General features: G+C 56.0%; 2 protein-coding genes across 4 annotated transcripts; one reads left to right on the top strand and one right to left on the bottom strand.

Annotated features, from left to right (window-relative positions):
- Positions 1-253: 253 nt before the first annotated feature.
- Positions 254-17759, bottom strand: NECAB3 (N-terminal EF-hand calcium binding protein 3). 3 transcript variants are annotated; one of them, XM_066237069.1, is made up of 13 exons: positions 17579-17759; positions 15649-15673; positions 12874-12982; positions 11367-11392; positions 11071-11168; positions 2795-2931; positions 2387-2505; positions 2224-2303; positions 2066-2119; positions 1433-1545; positions 1188-1265; positions 602-693; positions 254-506 (listed from the first exon to the last, which is right to left on the bottom strand). In XM_066237069.1, the coding sequence occupies exons 1-13, from the start codon at positions 17687-17689 to the stop codon at positions 478-480; spliced, it is 1071 nt and encodes a 356-aa protein (XP_066093166.1). In that variant the 5' UTR covers positions 17690-17759; the 3' UTR covers positions 254-477. The 3 variants fall into 3 exon arrangements, with proteins under 3 accessions (XP_066093166.1, XP_066093167.1, XP_066093165.1); XM_066237070.1 differs by lacking the exon at positions 602-693; XM_066237068.1 differs by lacking the exon at positions 254-506 and having other exon boundaries at positions 528-693.
- Positions 8529-9402, top strand: ACTL10 (actin like 10). Its single transcript, XM_066237071.1, has one exon. It carries the CDS (start codon positions 8621-8623, stop codon positions 9356-9358), a length of 738 nt encoding a protein of 245 aa, XP_066093168.1. The 5' UTR covers positions 8529-8620; the 3' UTR covers positions 9359-9402.
- Positions 17760-18808: the final 1049 nt, after the last annotated feature.

Raw genomic sequence — 18808 nt, 5'->3', positions numbered from 1 at the left:
CCTCAGGGGTCGAGGTCCTGGGTGGGATTGCGGGTCCCTGAGCATCAATCAGCCCCGGTTCTGCTGGTTGAGGAAGAGCAGAAGCTTGGCCCCCAGACAGCAGGAAGAAAGCAGGGTACCCACTAGGCAACCAGACAGCCCGAGGCCCACCCACAGAGGGAGAGGATCTGCCCTGGGGCGCACAGCAAGGCAGAGGCAGAGGGGATGGAATCCGGGCCTGAGGCCACGGAGAGGCCAGAGTGCCTCAGAGACCAAAGCTACAAACAGTAAAATACACTGATAAAGAAACAGAAAGCAAGCGGCCCAGTCCCTGATCCCTGGGCTGAGAGACTCTCCGCCAGCTGGGCTGGGAGGCCCCGAGAGCCAGGCCCGAGGTCTAGGAGCAGCAGCATCCCTGGTCCCGGTGCTGACTTGACCAGTCCAGACGCTCCAGGAGGCAGGCAGGGCCCCAGGGTCCTTGGCTAACGCAGGTCAGGCTCAGTTATTATTCATAATCCACCAGGAGGCTGGGGGTCAGAGGTTAGTGGTCAGAGGCCACCAGGGGCCCACTGCCCTTCCTCAGGTCCCAGGGCTACGGAGAGGGTCAGGGGCTTCAGCACACCTGGGAAGAACACAGTGGTGAGGGTGTCTGGAGCCCGCAGGTGGTCAACGAGGATGCGCTGGAAGGCCTTACTGCAGGTGGACTGCTGGTGCCTGGGGAGGGCCAGGGAGCGGACTCGGCTAGTCCCCCAGTGAGCAAGACCACCTGGTTAAGAGCTCCCCACTCCCAACCAGTCCTGCGGCCTGGATTCAGATCCCAGTCCTTCCTCATACCGCCTCTGAGCCTCAATTTTCTCCTCGGTGAAATGGGACAACAGTGTCAACTGTACTGGGATACTGGGAGGATTGCATGAAGTAAATGCAAGTGCCTGACAAAGGATGCGACACAGTGGTGACGCTGTGTTCATTGAGCACCTACTATGTACCTGGCTCCATGTTCAGTTCTTTGCACATCCTCTCTTCAGCTCAAACGAGGGTGAACCTGTTATCACTCCCATTTTGGAAAGAGGCCACTAGGGCTCACAGGGGTTAAATAACTCTCCTGAGGTCACACATCCAGTGAATAGGAGAGGAGGATTTGAACCCAGGCCTGACTCACTCCAGGGCCCATACCCCATAAACACCAACAATTAGACCACCAGTCATACCTTCTCCAGGAGTCCTCATCCCGCCAGAACTCATACAGGGTGAAGGAGGCATTGTTTAGCATCTTCTGGGCAGACACACTACAGAGCCAAAGAGATGGCCAGGGCAATCCAGGCCTGGGCTGCCACGACCGCTGCCCACCCAGCCAGGGATATCTAATGGGAGCCCTGGCCCGAGGTGCCCAGCCCCAGCGCACCTCCCTGCCCGCCCCCCACCTTGGCGGGCTGACCGGGGGCTAGGGACTCACTGCAGGCAATGGCTCTGGGCCCCTGTGAAGTCCACATAGCAGCTCAGGGCCCGGTGGAAGTCCTGCAGCGCTCCTTCTGCCACCTGCACCTGCCTCTGGGCCAGAAGGATGTGCTAGCAAAGAAAGGCAGCCCAGTCAGCTCGGGCAGGGCAGGGCACAGGTGCGGGGCTAGCTGTGGCTTCCTGGAGGACCCCGCCCTGCTTGCCTTGCAGCAGACCTGGCCTACCCTGAGGTCCTGAGGTCAGGCTTCTGCCCCAACCTGGCCCCCAACCTCCCTGCCTCCATCCTCTTCTCCCCATAACCAGGGTGACTTCCTCGATATAGTCATTCTCTCTCTCTCCTGCAATAGGCCACCACAGTTCTTACTGTCCCTTCCAGCCTCCATCCCCACTGCCTCAGACCCAGCTTTCAGAAATGCAGATCAGGGAAACTGAGGCCCAAAGAGGAACAGTGATTTCCGCAGGGTCACAGAGCAAGGACCAGAGCCTAGCACCTTCCTGCCAGGTTTGGGGGTGAGGGCTAGACCAAAGCTGGGAAAGGGGTACGCATACAAGGCAGAGGCCAGGGGGCAGCTGGCCCTGTGAGCCCCCTCCCTACATAATACCCAGCTGCCTGTCCCTTTCCCAGACTCACCGAGTCAGGCCCCTTGGTAAGCTCTTCTTCATGTAGGGGTTCCAGCCGGGGGGCCTGTGAGGGACACAGAGTGTGGGCCAGGCCCCTGGCATGTGCCTGCCTTGGGCAGATCCCAGGAAGGCCCGCCCCCCATGGGGCGCTGCTCACTCAGCGCTGACCTTGCACTCGAGTTGGTCGATGAGCTCCTGGAGACGGTTGACCTGGAGCCTCCACTGCATCTCAGCCTCTGAACTCTGCCCTGGGGGTCGGGGCCCATGGGAGAAGTCAGGCTGGGGGGCACTGCTCCGGACCCTCCTCAGCCAGCCCCCCCCACAGGCACACCTGTGTCAGAGGAGCCAGGAGCCCAGGTGGGTGACCAACTGCCGCTCCACAGGGCCCTGCGCCCGGCCCGCCGACTGCCGCGGGGCCTGCTCTGCACCACCATTCTCTCTTCATGTGACCTAAGGAAAGTGGCAGCTCAGTCCACTGCCCGCAGGCCCTCAGGGCCAAGGACTGGGGGCCCAACACAGGGCCAGGTCTGGGTGGGGCAAGACAGGCTTCCAGGGACATCGAGGCCCAGCCTCAAAGCCAGCCACCTTCTCCTATCTGCTTGACCGCCCTGCCCCAGAACAAGAGTTTGGGCTCAAGGGTGTTGAAACTAGGAGTGCAATCAAAGCCGAGGGGCTTGGAATGTGGAGCTAACGGGTGTTCATGAACTGGACTGCAAGCCAGCAGGTCCGGGTCACATACCGTGGCCCACGGGCCTGGGCCTCCAGGGTATCTGACGCCCCTTCCAGCGAGCTCTGCAGGGCTTGTAGCTGGCTTACGGTTTCCCGCAGCAGGAAGCGAGTCACAAACTGGTCCAGCTTGGAGGCCCGCTCATACTCCTGGGGGCAGAGGGGGCAGCGTCAGCACCTCTGGGCACCAAGCATATATTTCTGAATGGGGAGCCACTCCGCGCTCCTCCACACCCTCCCCATCAGAGCAACAGGGGCAGCATAAAAGGACCTGCAGACCTGGCATAAGCAGGAGGGCACAGGGACAGGGAGGTGGGCCTGGCCTCCCTTCCTGGGAAGTATGTTGCCAACTTACAGGGAGGGATTTGCCATTCGCTGGGCCCCAGGGCCACTTCCATATTGGGGCCACCACCTTGAGCCAGTGAGGCCCCTGCAGTTAGGCTGGTGGGGGGCTAGGGGTAGGGGAGGTCACAGGACATCCAAAGACCTATTTTGACTTGTGAGGGAAAATGATGGTGTGATGTGGCTCCATACTCAGCAGCTGGCCACAGACTCACAGTCTATGTGTGTTCACATTCATCCACGTAACAAACATTTACTGAGCACCTTTTACTAGGAGCTGCAGACACAAGACAGCCAAGTTACTATCATAACACACACACCCCAGCACAACTCAACCTCCAGCTCCACAAACAGCCTCCCCAACCCCTTCCAAGAAGGGCAGAGAGAGAGTGGCAGACCATATGCCAGGCCCTTGGGAACTGTGGTCCAGGTGCCTGCCCTTCCTGCACCATCCATCAGGGGTTTTGTCTCCTGCGCATGACCTGTCTTGTCTCACATATCAGATGGAGCCTGCATGGCCAGGCTTAGGAGGAGGCTTGTGGGAGGCAAGGACAGAGGGGAGGATGAGACTTCTCATTCTGACTGGCCAGTGGTTTCTGGTTTCTCTAGACTTCTAACTCTAGATTTTCTGGTCACACTCTGAGCCCTCTAAAATCCTTCCAATAAATTCCCTTTAAAAAGGACACTTTAAAAAATAAAATAAAATAAAATGGTACTTAAAATGATTGGTCAGTTTTTGTCGCTCGCAAGCAAAGAACCCAACTAACACAATCACCCACTGTATGCCAGGCCCTATTTTAAACAGAATTTCATTTAATCCTCATAACTTACAGGAACCATAACTGACCTAATTTTGCAGATGAGAAGACTGAGGCCTAGAGTAGTTGATTACTTTGGCCATGATTACACAACTAGTTGGTGACAGAGACAGAATTCAAACTCAGGCTACAGAAATTCCTCTGTACTCATCACTAAGCACCTTCATGATTGCCCACTAATGAAACCACATCATTTGTGATCACTAGCCCTCTACAGCTGAGAAACCAAGGCCAGAAGTCACAGAGTGAACGGGGAGCTCAGAGCCTGGAGCTGGTGATGTCACCCAGTGAGGTCACAATGTGATCTCTCTGGGACAATGCTAGGGTGGGGGCCCCAGCCAGAAGGCAGGGTAGAGTAGCATGGGTGGTGGATCCCAGTGTTGACCAGCTCTGCCATGGGAAACAGCAATTCTCACAAGAGAACCAAAGTGCCCAAGCAGGTGGGCAAGGAGAGGCCACCTGATGTGGACAAGGCCCAGGGGAAACATCAGTTCTTTGGCCACCTCAGGCAGAAGCCAGGCGTAAGTGCCAGGGGCTGAGGGGCAGGTGGGGGTCAGGGGAACATGGACAAGGTGGGCAGGAGGTGATGCTGGGACTCTAGGTCTTATGGGCAGAAGTCCTAGGGGCATGGACTATGGGGTCAGAAAAACCTTCCTCAGGATGAAGGTTCCAGAAATCCACGTGGGTGTGGATGGCGTCCTAAAAGCCCAGAAGGGAGGGTAGGGATTCCAGAAACCAGGAAGTGGATGAGACTTGGGAGTCAGAAGGGTGGGCAGGAGCGGATTCTCATAACCTGGATGGGTGGGTGGAGTCCTAGCATGGTTGGTAGGTGACACTAAGCTATGAACATCAGGAGTTTTCTTATGCCCCCTATCCAGCCCCCAGCCTCAAAACATGCTACTTTTGCCCTGGTTGGTTAGAGCTTCATCCTGAAGCACAGAGGTTGCTGGTGGGATCCCCCCTCAGGACACATATAGGAATGGATGTGTCCCATCTCTCTCGCTTAAATTAATTAAAAAAAAAAAATGCTACTTCTCCCCTCTTCAAGTGGGCAGACGATCTTGGTGAGGGTCCCGTGAAGGCTGGCAGGCCAAGTATCCGGGATCGCATTGCTATGGACAGAGCAAGGTCTCAGGTCAGCCTGGGTGAAGGTCCGGGAGTGGAGGGGTGTCCCTGGAGATGGGGCAGGGTAGGGATCTCCCTCCCGGGCATGGAAGGATGGCGGGAGACCTGAAAAAGTAGAGGGCAGAGTCTTGGGAGACAGGTCCTGGGTGGGTGAGGGTCCCGAGGAAGAAGGCGGGGTGCGCTCTTTCTCCTCACACCGCTGCTCTATCCCCAGACCAAGATCGTACTGGTTGTCCCGGTGAGCAAGCGGCAGCAGCTAGCTGAAGAGGCGGCAGGCCGGGGCGCAAGGCCCGGGCAGCCGAGCGAGGTTGCAATGGACTCCCCAGCGGAGCCACCCATGATGCGGGGAGCAGGCGACAGCACGGAGCTGCACCGGGGTGCGAGTGAGATGGAGGTCCTGCTTCTGCAGCTCTTACGGGACACCGACACCGGGCTGCATCCCGGGCGACGCGCAGCAGGAGGAACCTGGGGCGGGGCCAGCGCGGGGGCGGAGCCAAGGCCCCGTGGAGCTGGCGGCCGCGCTACTCGCGACTCGGGAAGCGACGCTGACTCTACCCAGGACCTTCTGCGCGGGCACTTCGGCCCTCGCCTGCGAGCCTGAGCACCTAGCCGGGTCTACCGGTCCCCGGCCCTGGGCCCAATAAAGAGCGCATAGCAAACCTGGCTCTGTCTGAGATGTCTTGACATAAGAGCAAGACGGGATGAACAGGTGAATTGAGGGCTAAGCAAAGGCTGTGGTCTAGAGCCAATGCTTTCTCCTTCCTTGTGACCCAAGGGTCAGGCCCCCTGCCCCTGAGGATAGGGCATCCTACCACAGTGGAGAAGAGAGGTGTTCCCCTTCCCGAACAAGGCCTGGGGGAAGGCCTGGGCCTTGCCAGGTCTGCAGGCCCAAGGGAGGTGAGTTAGGAGAAACTGAGGCTTTGCCACGCTGGGAGGAGGGCCTGCTTCAGCAGAAGCATGGTATCTCCAAGAGTCCCGAGAATTTACAAGCCCTTCTTAGGCAGAGGGTGAGTCCCAGGCAAACAGCCACCACCTTGGAAAACTGAGGGTCCTACTGTCAGCGGGGGGCAGAGGGGTTGGGGGTGGCTTTGAGACTCACGTCCTGCCTGTGAGGGCACCCAGGAGAGGCTGGGGTTCTGGACCTCTGAGCCCTCACTCCTATCCACTCTGCTTGGTAACCCACAAGGCAATTCAGTCAGGTGTCTTCCAGCCTACCCTGACCCATCCCCTCCTCCACACGGTAGCCAAAAACTTCTTCACTTATCTGGAGGGCAGTTCACCCTGCTCATAAGCTCACACTGGTTCTCCATTGTCCACAGGGAAATACCCAAACCTATTCCTCGAATGTGCAGGCGCTCCCCCCAACCTGCCTTCCTCTGTAGGGCTTCTCAGTGACTTCCACCATCATCCCTGCTCCGGCCATACGGCCCCTTGTGGTCTTCAAGTGGAGGCTCACCTCCCTATCACCCACGAGAGGCCCAGCACATTTTCTGTGTGCAGCTGCTTCTCTGCACTGTCCTGAGTCCCAAACCCAGCTCCAGAACGTAGAACCTCCCCAGTCCTTCCGAACCTGCAGCCTGCTTTCCACTGGCGACCACCATTAGAATGTCACTTTTGAGAGGCAAATGCAGCAGGTGAAAACCCCAGCTCACTAAAACTACAGGTGTGGCTGAAGATGCACTTTCGTCACTGTTGATGTCCCCTCTAGTCACCTATATCATGCTGGAGGTTCCGCAACCCATCCCATCTCCCTTGCTATTTGTAAGAACTGACCCTCCCTTACTGTCCACAGGGTTACACCTCCTGGCCATCAGCCATTGGCCCAAGCAGGTCCTATCAGCCCCTTCCCTGGGACTGTAATTCAGGAGCTATAAGAGACTGTTTTCTATATGAACATGCACAGGCTGAAGCCAGTCTTCAGAATAAAAACAGTCCAGAGCCAGTACACATCCTGCGTTCCCCACAGCCCCTGGAGTTCGGCCTTGCTTCCAGTCTGTTCCTGAAACCCAATTTCTCTTTTGTCATTGGTATCCATAATACATACAAGATCCTTATAATAAAATCCTTATTTTAGTTTATGTGTGTCTTCAACTTAGCAACCAAAATGGTCCTAAAGAGAACGAGACTCTACAGAGAGCACCAACGGCCTCTTCCCTGAGTGTGAGGATTACTACCTTTTGAGGAAGAAACTGAGCTCAGAAAGATACGACTTGCTCGCACAAGGAATCAGCTTCAGAACTAAGTCACAAACTCAGGCCCACGTGAGTCCATAGGTGGAAGCCCCTGAAGGCAGAGCTCCTCTGTGGAACTCTGCAGCTGGGCCCCTCAAGGATAAGCACACAGATACTCAGAGTGGCTATAGGTCTGATTCAGGGCTTCCTCTTGGGCACTGAGAGGGGAGAAGCCCCACATTTGGCTAAAGTACATCAGATAATCTGAAGTGGTTGGGGAAGGTATCAGATTAGCTGTGTTGGGCAGCTGCAGCCAGACCCCTGGATGCCCAAATCACTGCCCTTGACCCTGTCCCAGGAGAGAGGAGGGGCTCAGGGAGTTTTCACTGGGGGAGGGGATGCGGAGGCACAGCAGGTGCTGAGGACTGAGGTCACAATTAGATGGATCTAAGTTCTTTTCCTTCCTTCTTGGATGACGCCCTCCCACCTCCACACCCAGGAACTACTTCCAGTCAAGCGCAGGTGAGAGGTCCAAGGCACTGCCTGGGCTCAAGGACTGGGCTGGACTGCTGGGTCCCCAAGGAGGGCATATATGTCCAGATGACATTGGCAAAAGGCCCCTTCGTTCCCAGAGCTGCTCCCTGTGGCTTCTAAAAGGATTTGGCCCGGCCCTCTCACTATCCACCTCTGAAAAGGCTGAGAGGCCTTTGCCACAGCAGAGGGTGGGGCCTAGTGTAAAGGTAGATCCTTACCCTTTGAACCAGAGGCGGAGCCTTAGGCCTAAGGGCGGAGCCAAGAGAAATCCCCTCAGACCGGAAAAAGCGAACTGGAGCCTTGAATTGAGAAAGTAGTAGCCCATCAGGGTAGGGATTTGGGCCCAAGGCGCAGAGCCAAGAGCTGAAAGGCGAGCCTCCATCTAGGCTAGCTGGGGCAGAACAGAGTCTCTGGGGACGGAGCTGAGACCAGAAGGTGGCGTCCGCATCGGGAAGTCGCAGGGTCCGCCGGCCGCCCTCACTGGGCCGCATCGCCATCGTGGTGGACCAGGGCTCGGGCTTCACCAAGGCAGGCTTCGCGGGCGAGAAACAGCCACGTCTGGAGCTTAAGACCTCCAGCCTGGTGCCCAGCTGGGACCGGCCCGTGCTGCCCGGGTCCCCTGGCTGTGAGTTGGCGGGGGGCGTGGCGCGGGCGCACCCCATCAAGCATGGTGTGGTGGTGGACTGGGAGGCGCTGGAGGGGCTGTGGGAGCGCCTGCTGGTGGGAGGTCTCCAGGTGTGCCCAGAACAGTGGCCCGTGCTGGTGAGCGACTCGCCGTCGGCGCCACCGTCAAGCCGCGAGAGGGTGGCCGAGCTGCTGTTCGAGGCCCTGGCAGTGCCTGCGTGCCAGATGGCCAGCACTGCGTTGTTGGCGCTCTGCTCCACTGGTGCGTTCAGTGGGCTGGCTGTGGAGGCAGGCGCAGGTGTGTGCCATGCCACGCCCATCTATGCAGGCCACTCCTGGCACAAGGCTACCTTCCGGCTGGAGGTGGCAGGCACTACCCTGTCCCGCTACCTGCGGGACCTGCTAGTGGCAGCGTACCCTGATCTACTGCTGCAGAACCTACCCCGAAAGGTCGTCACACAGCTCAAGAAGCGCTGCTGCTACGTGTCGCTGGACTTCGAGGGAGATCTTCGTAACCCTGTCCGCCACCATCCAGCCAGATTCTCCGTAGGCAATGGATGCTCTGTCTGCCTCAGCAGCGAGCGCTTCCGCTGCCCTGAACCCATCTTTCAGCCTGGTCTGCTAGGCCACGCTGAGCCAGGACTGCCCACACTGGCCTTCTGGGCACTGCAGAGGGTTCCTGAAACGCTCCGGAGGAGGCTGGCTAACACAGTGGTTCTGGCCGGTGGCTCCACACTCTTCCCTGGTTTCACTGAGCGCCTGGAGCTGGAGCTGGAAGCCCAGTGCCAGCAGCATGGCAACGGGGCACTGCAGCCACGTCTGGTGGCCAAGCCTGGGCGCGGCACAGCAGTGTGGACAGGTGGCTCCATGATGGCCTCACTGTATAACTTCCAGTGCCACTGGATGACCCGGGCCATGTACCAGGAGTGTGGCTCCAGACTGGTGCACCAAGTCTTCAATTGAGTCACATTGGACTGGAAGGGGTGGTGTGACCAAGGGGCTGCAGAGGCAGAGGCTTGGCGGGCTGAGCTGAAGCTCTATCAGAAGTACTGAGTGCCAGATAAAAACCTCAGGTGATTGGAGCTAGCAGAGTCATCAAGATAGGTCATCCTTATCCCTTTCTGGGCCAGGAGGAGGTGGGTTGGGGCTCTCACTCTGACCTGCAGTTTGAATTCCCCTAACGAGCTCAGAGACTGCCATTCCAGCTGTCCATACCCAGAGCCCTGTTTCCATGGCAATAGGGAAGGTGAGGACCACACTTGTGTACAGGCCACAGAGCCAGAAGTCACTGCAACACACCAACCCCTCACCACATACCATGTGGAATCTCATCCCAGGCCGGACTGCAAGGGGTGACCCTCTGAAAAACTACTAAATCCCATGTGAAAACAACCAGAGGGGAAGCGCTGTCCTCAGCTGATCATCCACTGACTGAGGGTGTCAGTTTCCCTCCCATATATAGGTCAGGCACAATCCCAGGCTTCTCACTGCTGTCTCCTTGTCCCCTTATTAAAAGCTATGGGACAGCCTAACCAGGAGGTGGGACAGTGGATAGAGCGTCAGACTGGGACGCGGAGGACCCAGGGTCGAGACCCCAAGGTCGCCAGCTTGAGCGCAGGCTCACCTGGTTTGAGCAAAGCTCACCAGCTTGGACCCAAGGTGGCTGGCTCAAGCAAGGGGTTACTCAGTCTGCTGTAGCCCTCCCCCCCCCACCCAAGGCACATATGAGAAAGCAATCAATGAACAACTAAGGTGTTGCAACGAAAAACTAATGATTGATGCTTCTCATCTCTCTCCATTCCTGTCTGTCCCTGTCTATCCCTCTCTCTCTCTCTCTCTCTGTCTCTGTTAAAAAAAAAAAAAAAAAAAGAGCTATGGGACAAAGGGAAGTGGAGACAGCTCTTAAAAGGAACACATAAAGGCAAGGGCAGCATGAGAATTTTTTGAAGTCACCATACAGAGGCCTGGAGCCCTGACTACAGGCACTGTGTATGCTTGCACGCGCAGTTCCACACGTGTACACAAACATGGGTGCACACACGACTGCCTACTCCTGAACGTCCTCAGAGCAGGGTCCCCCCCGACTAGCCTCTGCACAGCAGCACGGGCCTGTGGACACATGCAGGCACAGTGTCCCCAGCCCATTCCTGCAGGCACAGTGTCCCCAGCCCATTCCTGCAGGCACAGTGTCCCCAGCCCATTCCTGCAGGCACAGTGTCCCCAGCCCATTCCTGCAGGCACAGTGTCCCCAGCCCATTCCTGCAGGCACAGTGTCCCCAGCCCATTCCTGCTGGATCCTGGGCCGGTACCCCGTAATGTTAGTTCCTGGCCAGTAATAAAAACAGCAACAGCAGCTCCAGGTATTAAGTGCCTTCTGTATACCAGGCACAGTTTAGGTGCTGGGGATGAGAACAACACAGACAGAAATCCCTGCCTTCATTCTCATTTAATTGTCACAGTAAGTATGGAGGCAGGCTTTATTTTTACCCCCATTTTATAGATGAGGAAACTGAGGCCCGGAGAAGAAAATGGGCATAAACAGAAGGTGGGACAGCCAGGATTTGAACCCAGCCCTCTAGCTCCATAGTCCTAAGACAGTGCAGGTTCCCATAGCACAGCAGGCACCGTGGTGCTCATTTTGGGCCTCCACCTATTGTATCAGCTCTTTCACTCACCAACTTGGTGGTGTCCATGGCAGTGAGCACTGCACGGTTCAGGGACTCCAGCGCAGCCAGCACAGGCCGGTAGACACCCAGGTGTTCTGAGAAGTAGTCTGCAGACAGAGCGGGTGTTCGGTTTCCACCCCCCCACCCCCCCCCCCCCCGCATCTACCCAACCCAGATCCTCAACAGCCAACCAGGCCTTATATCCTGAACCCAGCCCAGCCCACTCCATCAGGAGACCAGCAGCAGCCCCTCATCACACCTGCCCAAGGGTTCCAGGAGAAAAGAGCTCCAGTGGGCCTACTTACCACACAGTTTCTCCGTTTCCAAGTCACTGCAGGGAAAGGAGAAGATACCTTTCAGACCCGCGTATTTGAGTCTTGTGAACTGAGACTTTGAAGCCAACATTTCTCCCCCTCCCAACCAGCTGAGTCTGAAATGAGACAACTGCTGCCCCTACCCCGCGTTAAGTTGTTCAGTGGGCAGAGGCTGTGGGGCAGGGGGTTAAGGGATACAAGGATATTACTGCCCCATCAAACACTCTCTGAGGGCATGCCTGACCAGGCAGTGATGCAGTGGATAGAGCGTCGGACTGGGATGCGGAAGACCCAGGTTCGAGACCCCAAGGTCGCCAGCTCGAGCGCGGGCTCATCTTGTTTGGGCAAAAGCTCACCAGCTTGAGCCCAAGGTCGCTGGCTCGAGCAAGGAGTTACTTGGTCTGCTGAAGGGCCGCGGTCAAGGCACATATGAGAAAGCAATCAATGAACAACTAAGGTGTCGCAATGCGCAACGAGAAACTAATGATTGATGCTTCTCATCTCTCTGTTCCTGTCCGTCTGTCCCTGTCTATCCCTCTCTCTGACTCTCGCTCTGTCTCTGTAAAAAAACAAACAAAAAACAAAAAAACCCTAATGATTGATGCTTCTCATCTCTCCGTTCCTGTCCCTGTCTATCCCTCTCTGACTCTCTGGCTCTGTTTAAAAAAAACAACTACATTCTCTGAGGGCAAAAACTCAGACTCACTCTTAGCTTCCAAAGGAATTTCAGGCTAAGAGAGACAGAGGTGGACACAAGCCAGACAGGAGTGGTCAAGGCTGGGAAGGGGAAGCCAGGGCTGGTCCAGTACACAGAAGGTATGGGATATTACTTGATAGGTCAGGGAGGGTTTCCTGGAGGAGAGGCTACCTATGTCAGGCCTTGACAAGGACTTTGACTAGAGCATCTGGTGGGGGGTGCAAAGGGTCCAGCCAAAGCCTGAGAATGGGAGGTAGGGGACACAGGAGCCTGGAATGTCGACCCAGAGCCTCATTTATTCTAAGGAGATGAGGCAGGAAGGGAAGTGAGAAGGAAGGACAGCTGTGTACGTATTGTATCCGTGTGAGAAGGCACGGGGAGAAGAGCACGCAAACTCGTGCCAAGACCCGCCGACCTAGGAGCGCACGTGGGGAGAGGAGTGTGTGCTCGTGCACCCGCATACATGGGTGGAAGCAGGCAACGCCCAGCTGTCCCCAGGCGTCCTCTGGTCCCTCCAGGGAGTGGGAACGGAGGCAGGGCATCTGTGGGCTGAACCATGGGTGGTGACTAAGGCCTGGATATTTTAGGGTCCCAGCTGGCAGCAGTGTGACGGGCAAGGCTGGAGCAAGGGAAGCAGTGAGTGGGCGGGTAAAACCTGGCACTGAGCCCTGCCACCCCTCTCCCGCCTGCCCTCCTCCTCCAGTCCTCCGTAAGGAACCAAAGCAGCAGGGGACACAGTGGGGTTGGGACCACCGGGCCTCACATCTACCCACGGCTCTTCCCTCTCCCTCTGGTACTCACTTGGTGGAATGTCCATCAATGCCTCTGAACAGCTCCCGCAGCTCCCCAGGGCTGAGAACCCCGTCAGCAAAGTAATTCTGGAACTCCTCAAATGAGAGCTTACCATCATCTGGCGAGTGGACAGGGAGCAGAGTCGATATCCCTGACCCCTGGCTGCACGCCTGCCACTAAGTCTGGGTTTTCCAGGGGGCTTCACAGCATTCCACAACCACCCAGCCAGGTGCAATGCGATTCTGAGCTTGGTGGGGGGCCTGGCTATTGGGAACAAAGGGGCTGGCCCCCAGAGATGCCCACTTAAGGCAAAATGGACCACTTTGCACGCACCCAAGGGACAGGGCGTTACACATATGGCTCTGGGTAGGGACTCAATAAATGTTCGTCAAATGAAGAAATACATGAAGAGCTTGGGACACAAACAGATCATGGCAGAGCCCAGATTATTCTGGAGGATGTGGAGGCTGAGAGTCGGCCAGCCTGGCCCTAGGGTGGAGGGGACTTTCTTGCTGTGGACCCAGGCCCTTCACAGAGAAGCCACAGGGAGGCTGATGAGACCTTCCTGAGGGTTGGGCCCCTATAAGAAGCAGCAGGCTGGCTGCAGGGGAAATGACCTCCCTGTCACAGGGGGCATGCAGCAGAGGCTGAGTACTACGTGGGGTGGCCAAGGAAACGGGGGGGCTGGCCTGTACGGTCTCTAAGCGGGGAGAGTGGACAGAAGACTCTGATCCAAAGTCCTAATCAGTGGGTTGGGACAAATGGTCTTCACCAATTTGAAGAAACCCAGGCCCTGGCTGGTTGGCTCAATGGTCCAGCACTGGTCCTCTGTGTGGATGTCCCGGGTTTGATTCCCGGTCAGGGCGCACACAGGAGAAGCGTCCATCTGCTTATCCACCCCTTCCTTTCTTGCCCCCCCCTTTTCTCTCTCTCTCCCCCCTGCTCCTGCAGCCATTGCTTGCTGGGTGGATCCCAGTCGGGCTGCATGCGGGAGTCTGTCTCTCCCTCCCCTCCTCTCACTGAATAAAAATAAATAAACAAACAAACAAATGCAGAAACCCAAGGAGAAGGGCCAAAGGGTGGGGACACAATCCTATCTCAAGGAGGCTAAAACACAGAGGGTCTGAAAACCCCAGAGAGAGGTGAGGTCAAGGCTGACTGGCTGCCTCAGCTCACAGCCTCAAGTGGCCACTCAGGGTACGTGTTCTGGGTCACCTACGGGTAGTAACCTGCTTGCAGGGTCCCCTGCTTTAGCTTTTTAAAAAACAACATTAAGCTCTTACTTTATTTATATTACTATGCTTATGTTACATGGAAAGGACAACAAGCAGTTCTGTCCCATTTCAGGAAAAGTTTCCAATCAACACCAATTTCGCGGTGACAAATAATTAGGAATGGTGACATCTTTGGGTCAAGACTGACAAGGAAGAAAGAGCTCTGGTGCTACGGATAATCTCCAACAAGAATATGGCACAACAGCCAGCACAAGCCATACTAACACTGACCCTCTAGCGCTGGTCACAAATTAGATTTCTTCTCTGAAGCTAGCACAGCAAGCGAAATAACTGGGTTAAAAATAAAAGTTTTAACATGAAGCTCAAGGAAGTTTAAAAACCATGCCCTTGCCACATTTTCTTTTCAGAGTTTACACTAGTGCATTCTAACAGCCCAGATCATTTCCCTCACACAGCTACCTACCGTGTAGCTGCAGACAGACTATTCTGCCTCGAGATGTAAACCCTGCTTTAGTTTTCAAGGTTTTCCCAGACCAGGGTCTGAGACTGCCCAGGGTCCAGGGCAGAAGGAGCCAATCCCTTGGAGCCGGCTTTATTATGCCCAGGCCCTCCCTGGCTCCAGATGGCTGGTCATGTGGAAACTTACCGAACCTTCTAAAAATCTTAAGAGTAAAATCCCCCACAGGGTCTCATACCCATTAGCCCACACTTCCCAGACTCTCAGACAGGGAGCCTGGGACCATGTATCATCCAGGCCTACCAATTAAAAGCTGTGTGACCTCAGCCCTAGCCAGAGAGCTCAGTGGGTTAGAGTGTCATCCCGAAGCACAGAGGTTGCAGGTTCTATCCCCAGTCAGGGCACATACAGGAACAGATCGATGTTCCTGTCACTCTCTCATTCTCTCTCTCCCTTCTGCTCTTCTAAAGTTGATAAAATAAAAACATTAAAAAAAAAAAAAAAGCCTGGCCTGTGGTGGCACAGTGGATAGAACGTCGACCTGGAAGGCTAAGATCGCTGGTTCAAAACCCTGGGCTTGCCTGGGCAAGGCACTTATGACAAGCAATCAATGAACATCTAAAGTGAAGCAACTATGAGTTGATACTTCTTGCTCCTTCTCCCCTTTCTCTCTTCTGTCTGTAAAAATCAATGAATAAAATCTAAAAAAAAATTAAAAAAAGCTGTGTGACCTCAGACAACCTGCTTCCCCTCCCTTGGCCCCTGCGCCTTTGTCTGTGAAATGGGGTGAAGAACATGAGGTCATATACAGCAAGGTATTCATCCCTGTGCCAGGGCACTGCATGAAAGAAAGGCTCCACTTTCAGCCTCTGGCTAAACCACATCCCTTCCACCCTCCATCCTGCCTAACTTGGTTCAAAAAACCACTTCCTCCAGGAAGGATGCCTTAATTTAGTCTATTGATTTGGGTCCTCCAAAACTTTTCTCAATCCCAGACTGTGCCCCCAAAGCCCCAACCCTCCTGAGCCTCCATCATGTTCCCCACCTTCTCCCCCCCACACACCACTGTGGGACCTAGGGGAAGCCACTCACCATTCTTGTCTGCTCTGCGGAAGACCTAGAGGACAAAGGGGCATAGATGGGAGCGTTGAGTGGGGTCTGGGAGGTAGAGGCCCCACCCAACTCAACAGAACTGCAGCTTGCCAATCTGCCCCCTGCCTAGCCTTTGCTCATGCCCAGCCTGGTCCCAACTCCCTGCCCAGCTCAGCCCTGCAGGAGCTTTTCCAATGGGGTGAGGGCGGGGGGGGGGGCAGAGGAAGAGCGCACAGCGGGTCCAACTGCTGGCTCTTCTCCTGTGGGGCCTGGCCTTACGGGGGGGTGCTGCAGGCCAGCTCCTGGCACCTCCATCTCCCATACTGCGTCTATCCTGATTTCTGTCTAATGCACCAGCCCTTGGCACAGTCCCAGCTTGAGGAAGATAGGCCAAGATGCGGCCTGAGAATTCCGGGCACCCATCCCAGACCTGAACCCCCAACTCTGTTGTGTGGTTATGGTCCACTCCAGACTCCGCCCACTCTGGGTTCTTTCCCTGTGTGCCTGTCCTTCCTTTGCAGGTGCGTCTGTTTTTGCCCTGGGACATGGGAGAGCGGGGGGCTGGGGTTAAAACTTCCAGGACTGGGGCTTCCTATGAGGCCAACTCACTGTGTGTGTGCATGCATGTGCACACAAGGGGGTGTGAGTGTGGCAGAAAGCAGGAGTGGATGGATGGTTATTTATGGAGAAGCAGAAACAAAGGGCAGCAGATGCAGATAAACAGAAAGCAGAGTCAAGACATGGTTCTGCCTCTCCCAGGAACCAGAGACTCCCAGGTCCCAAAGCAGCCCAGCAAAGGCGACCAACAGCCTAGCAAGAAGGGGCAGGCCAGAGCCTGGACTGAGAGCCTCAGCAGCTCCATGTTCTGAATGCCACGCCCCTTCAGCTGTTTTCTCAGTGTAGATGGAGCTCAGGGATGAATCAACTCAGAGGTCTGCCACTGGCTGGGGGTCACACAGCAGCCTGGTGTGGCCTGGCTGGGGCAGATGGAGATACCTGGTGGAGGGGAGCAGAGGTGCTAAACTGGGAATCAGGATACCTGGGGCCACAATCTAGCATGCCCCTGCTTCCATGTGTGATTTTGGACATACCCCTAACCCCTCAGGCCTTAGCTTTTCCACCTGCGTTATGGGAGGGTCAGGTCCCATCCAGCTAGGAGGGCTGTAGTCAAGGTGCTGAGTCACCGAGGGCAGTGGGGAGGGGATAGTACAGCCTTTCCCACAGGCAGGGACGTCTGGCAGTAGCAGCATGAGAGGGCCTGGTTGGGGACTAAGTGTGGGGATGAAAAGTGGGGAATGGTTCAGGGCAGTAAGGCCAGGCCAGGCTGCTCCATGCTGGTGCCCACGGCGGCTTCAGGGCCACCTACCACCCCAAAAGGGAGTGCACAGACTACAGAGGATGATTATGGGCAGCCCTGACCAACTGTGGGACGCCCAGAGCCCCGGGTCATTTATAAGGGACTCTGGGGTAAACACAGCCTTCTTCTTCCAGGCCCCCTGGCTGGCTCGGCCCAGCCAGCGGCTGCCATAGAGGAGTACTGCACCTGCTGCTGTGATTAAGTGTTGATAGCCTCCACCTCACCAGACACAAGGGGCACTGAGGCGGTGACACTGAATCAGAGACAAGCAGGTGAGCGAGTGGAAGACACAGAATGGGACACAAAGGCAAGGAGAAAAAGAAGGGAGGCGTGGAAACAGAAAGAGCAGGGTCAGAAAGATACCAACAGAGACCCAGAGACAGAGCGAGGGCCCCAAACAGACTTGGAAAGACTAACAGAGACAAGGAAAAGACAATGAGAGATACAGAGACAAGGGCAAAGAGAGACAGAGACAGACAGCCCAGTGAAACACAGGGAGAGGTAAGACCTGGAGAAACACTGCCAACCCCCAGAACAAGGAGAGCCGTGGCCCCTTGCCCGCTCCCCACTCACATCCTGGAAGAGCGCATGTCCGGTAGACCCGGTGATTGGCGTGGGAGACCGCGCGGGCTGGGGCGTGGGCTGCCGGATGAGGCACACAGTGAGCAGCCCCGCGCACGCCATTGTACCGCCACTCGCACGGCTCCAACCCCGGCCGAGATCTGGGCTCTGGATCCTGCCGCCGCTGCCAGGGACTAGGGAGATTGGAGGGGGCGCCCACCTATTGGCGCCGGCGCAGACGCCCAGGGCCCAGGCCCCGCCCCCACAGCCCCGCCCCCTGCCCAGTCCCGTCGCAGAGGACCCACCCCACCCGCTCCCGGAGCCCTCTGCAAGCCTCTCCAGGGCCCGTTTCCCAGTCTGGAGAAGGGGAGCCTCTAAGTTAGTAAAAGCCACATAATGGAGACGGCTAAACCATTCCCCGTTGAGGTTCTGATACCAGAGGCTCCTGGAGGGGTGGCCACCGTGAAGTAACCATGCAGTTATTTCTACTGGGGACTCGCTAAGAAAACTTGGGAGTACTACACAGCCAGGAACAGAACGTGAGGGGCTGCACATGCCCACCAAGGTAGTTCCCACACTACTACAAGGTCATCAAAGCAAACTGCACCATACTGTGATACCTTGTAGGCAAAACCCACAAGTGACTTCACCTGTTTTTTGCAAAATGAGGGGAATAGAACTCCATAGGATTGTGATGATTCATTGACTATATACAGGGGTTTAAAATAGGAACTGGTTCAAAGCCCACATAACGGTTTGTTAAACAGGTCTGTGTGGACAATTTCCCAGTCAACCCTGCCCTCTGAGGAGGTCCCAGATTCGAGGCCCAGAGATTGTCAGCCTCAGCCTGGGCACATCCAACTTGTGTGTGGGATCATAAACATGATCCATGGTCACTGGCTAAGCTGGACACCCCCCCCCCCCGTCAAGGCATATATGAGGAGCAATTGAGGAACTAAAATGACACAACTGAGTTGGTTTTTCATCTCTAATAAAAAAACCCTATGAAGTAAGACATCACTCCCCAGGTTCATCAGTAAGTCCTTGTCCCTTGAATAAAGCACAACTGACCTTCACTCTAGCCCTCAACTTAGGACTCCAGCCACAGGTTCTGTGTCCTGCCCCCTCCTGGCCCAGGGCCTTTGCCCATACTGTCCTCTGCTCAGTGCATTCATGTTTCCCTCCTCAGTTAACTATTAACAGCTCTCAGCCCAAGTACGGTCTTTCAGGAAACCCTCCTGG

This window comes from Saccopteryx bilineata, chromosome 6, assembly GCF_036850765.1.
Source record: "Saccopteryx bilineata isolate mSacBil1 chromosome 6, mSacBil1_pri_phased_curated, whole genome shotgun sequence".
NCBI lineage: Eukaryota > Metazoa > Chordata > Mammalia > Chiroptera > Emballonuridae > Saccopteryx > Saccopteryx bilineata.
The sequence above is the reverse complement of the archived record's forward strand: the minus strand, read 5'-3'. Positions and strand labels throughout refer to the sequence as shown.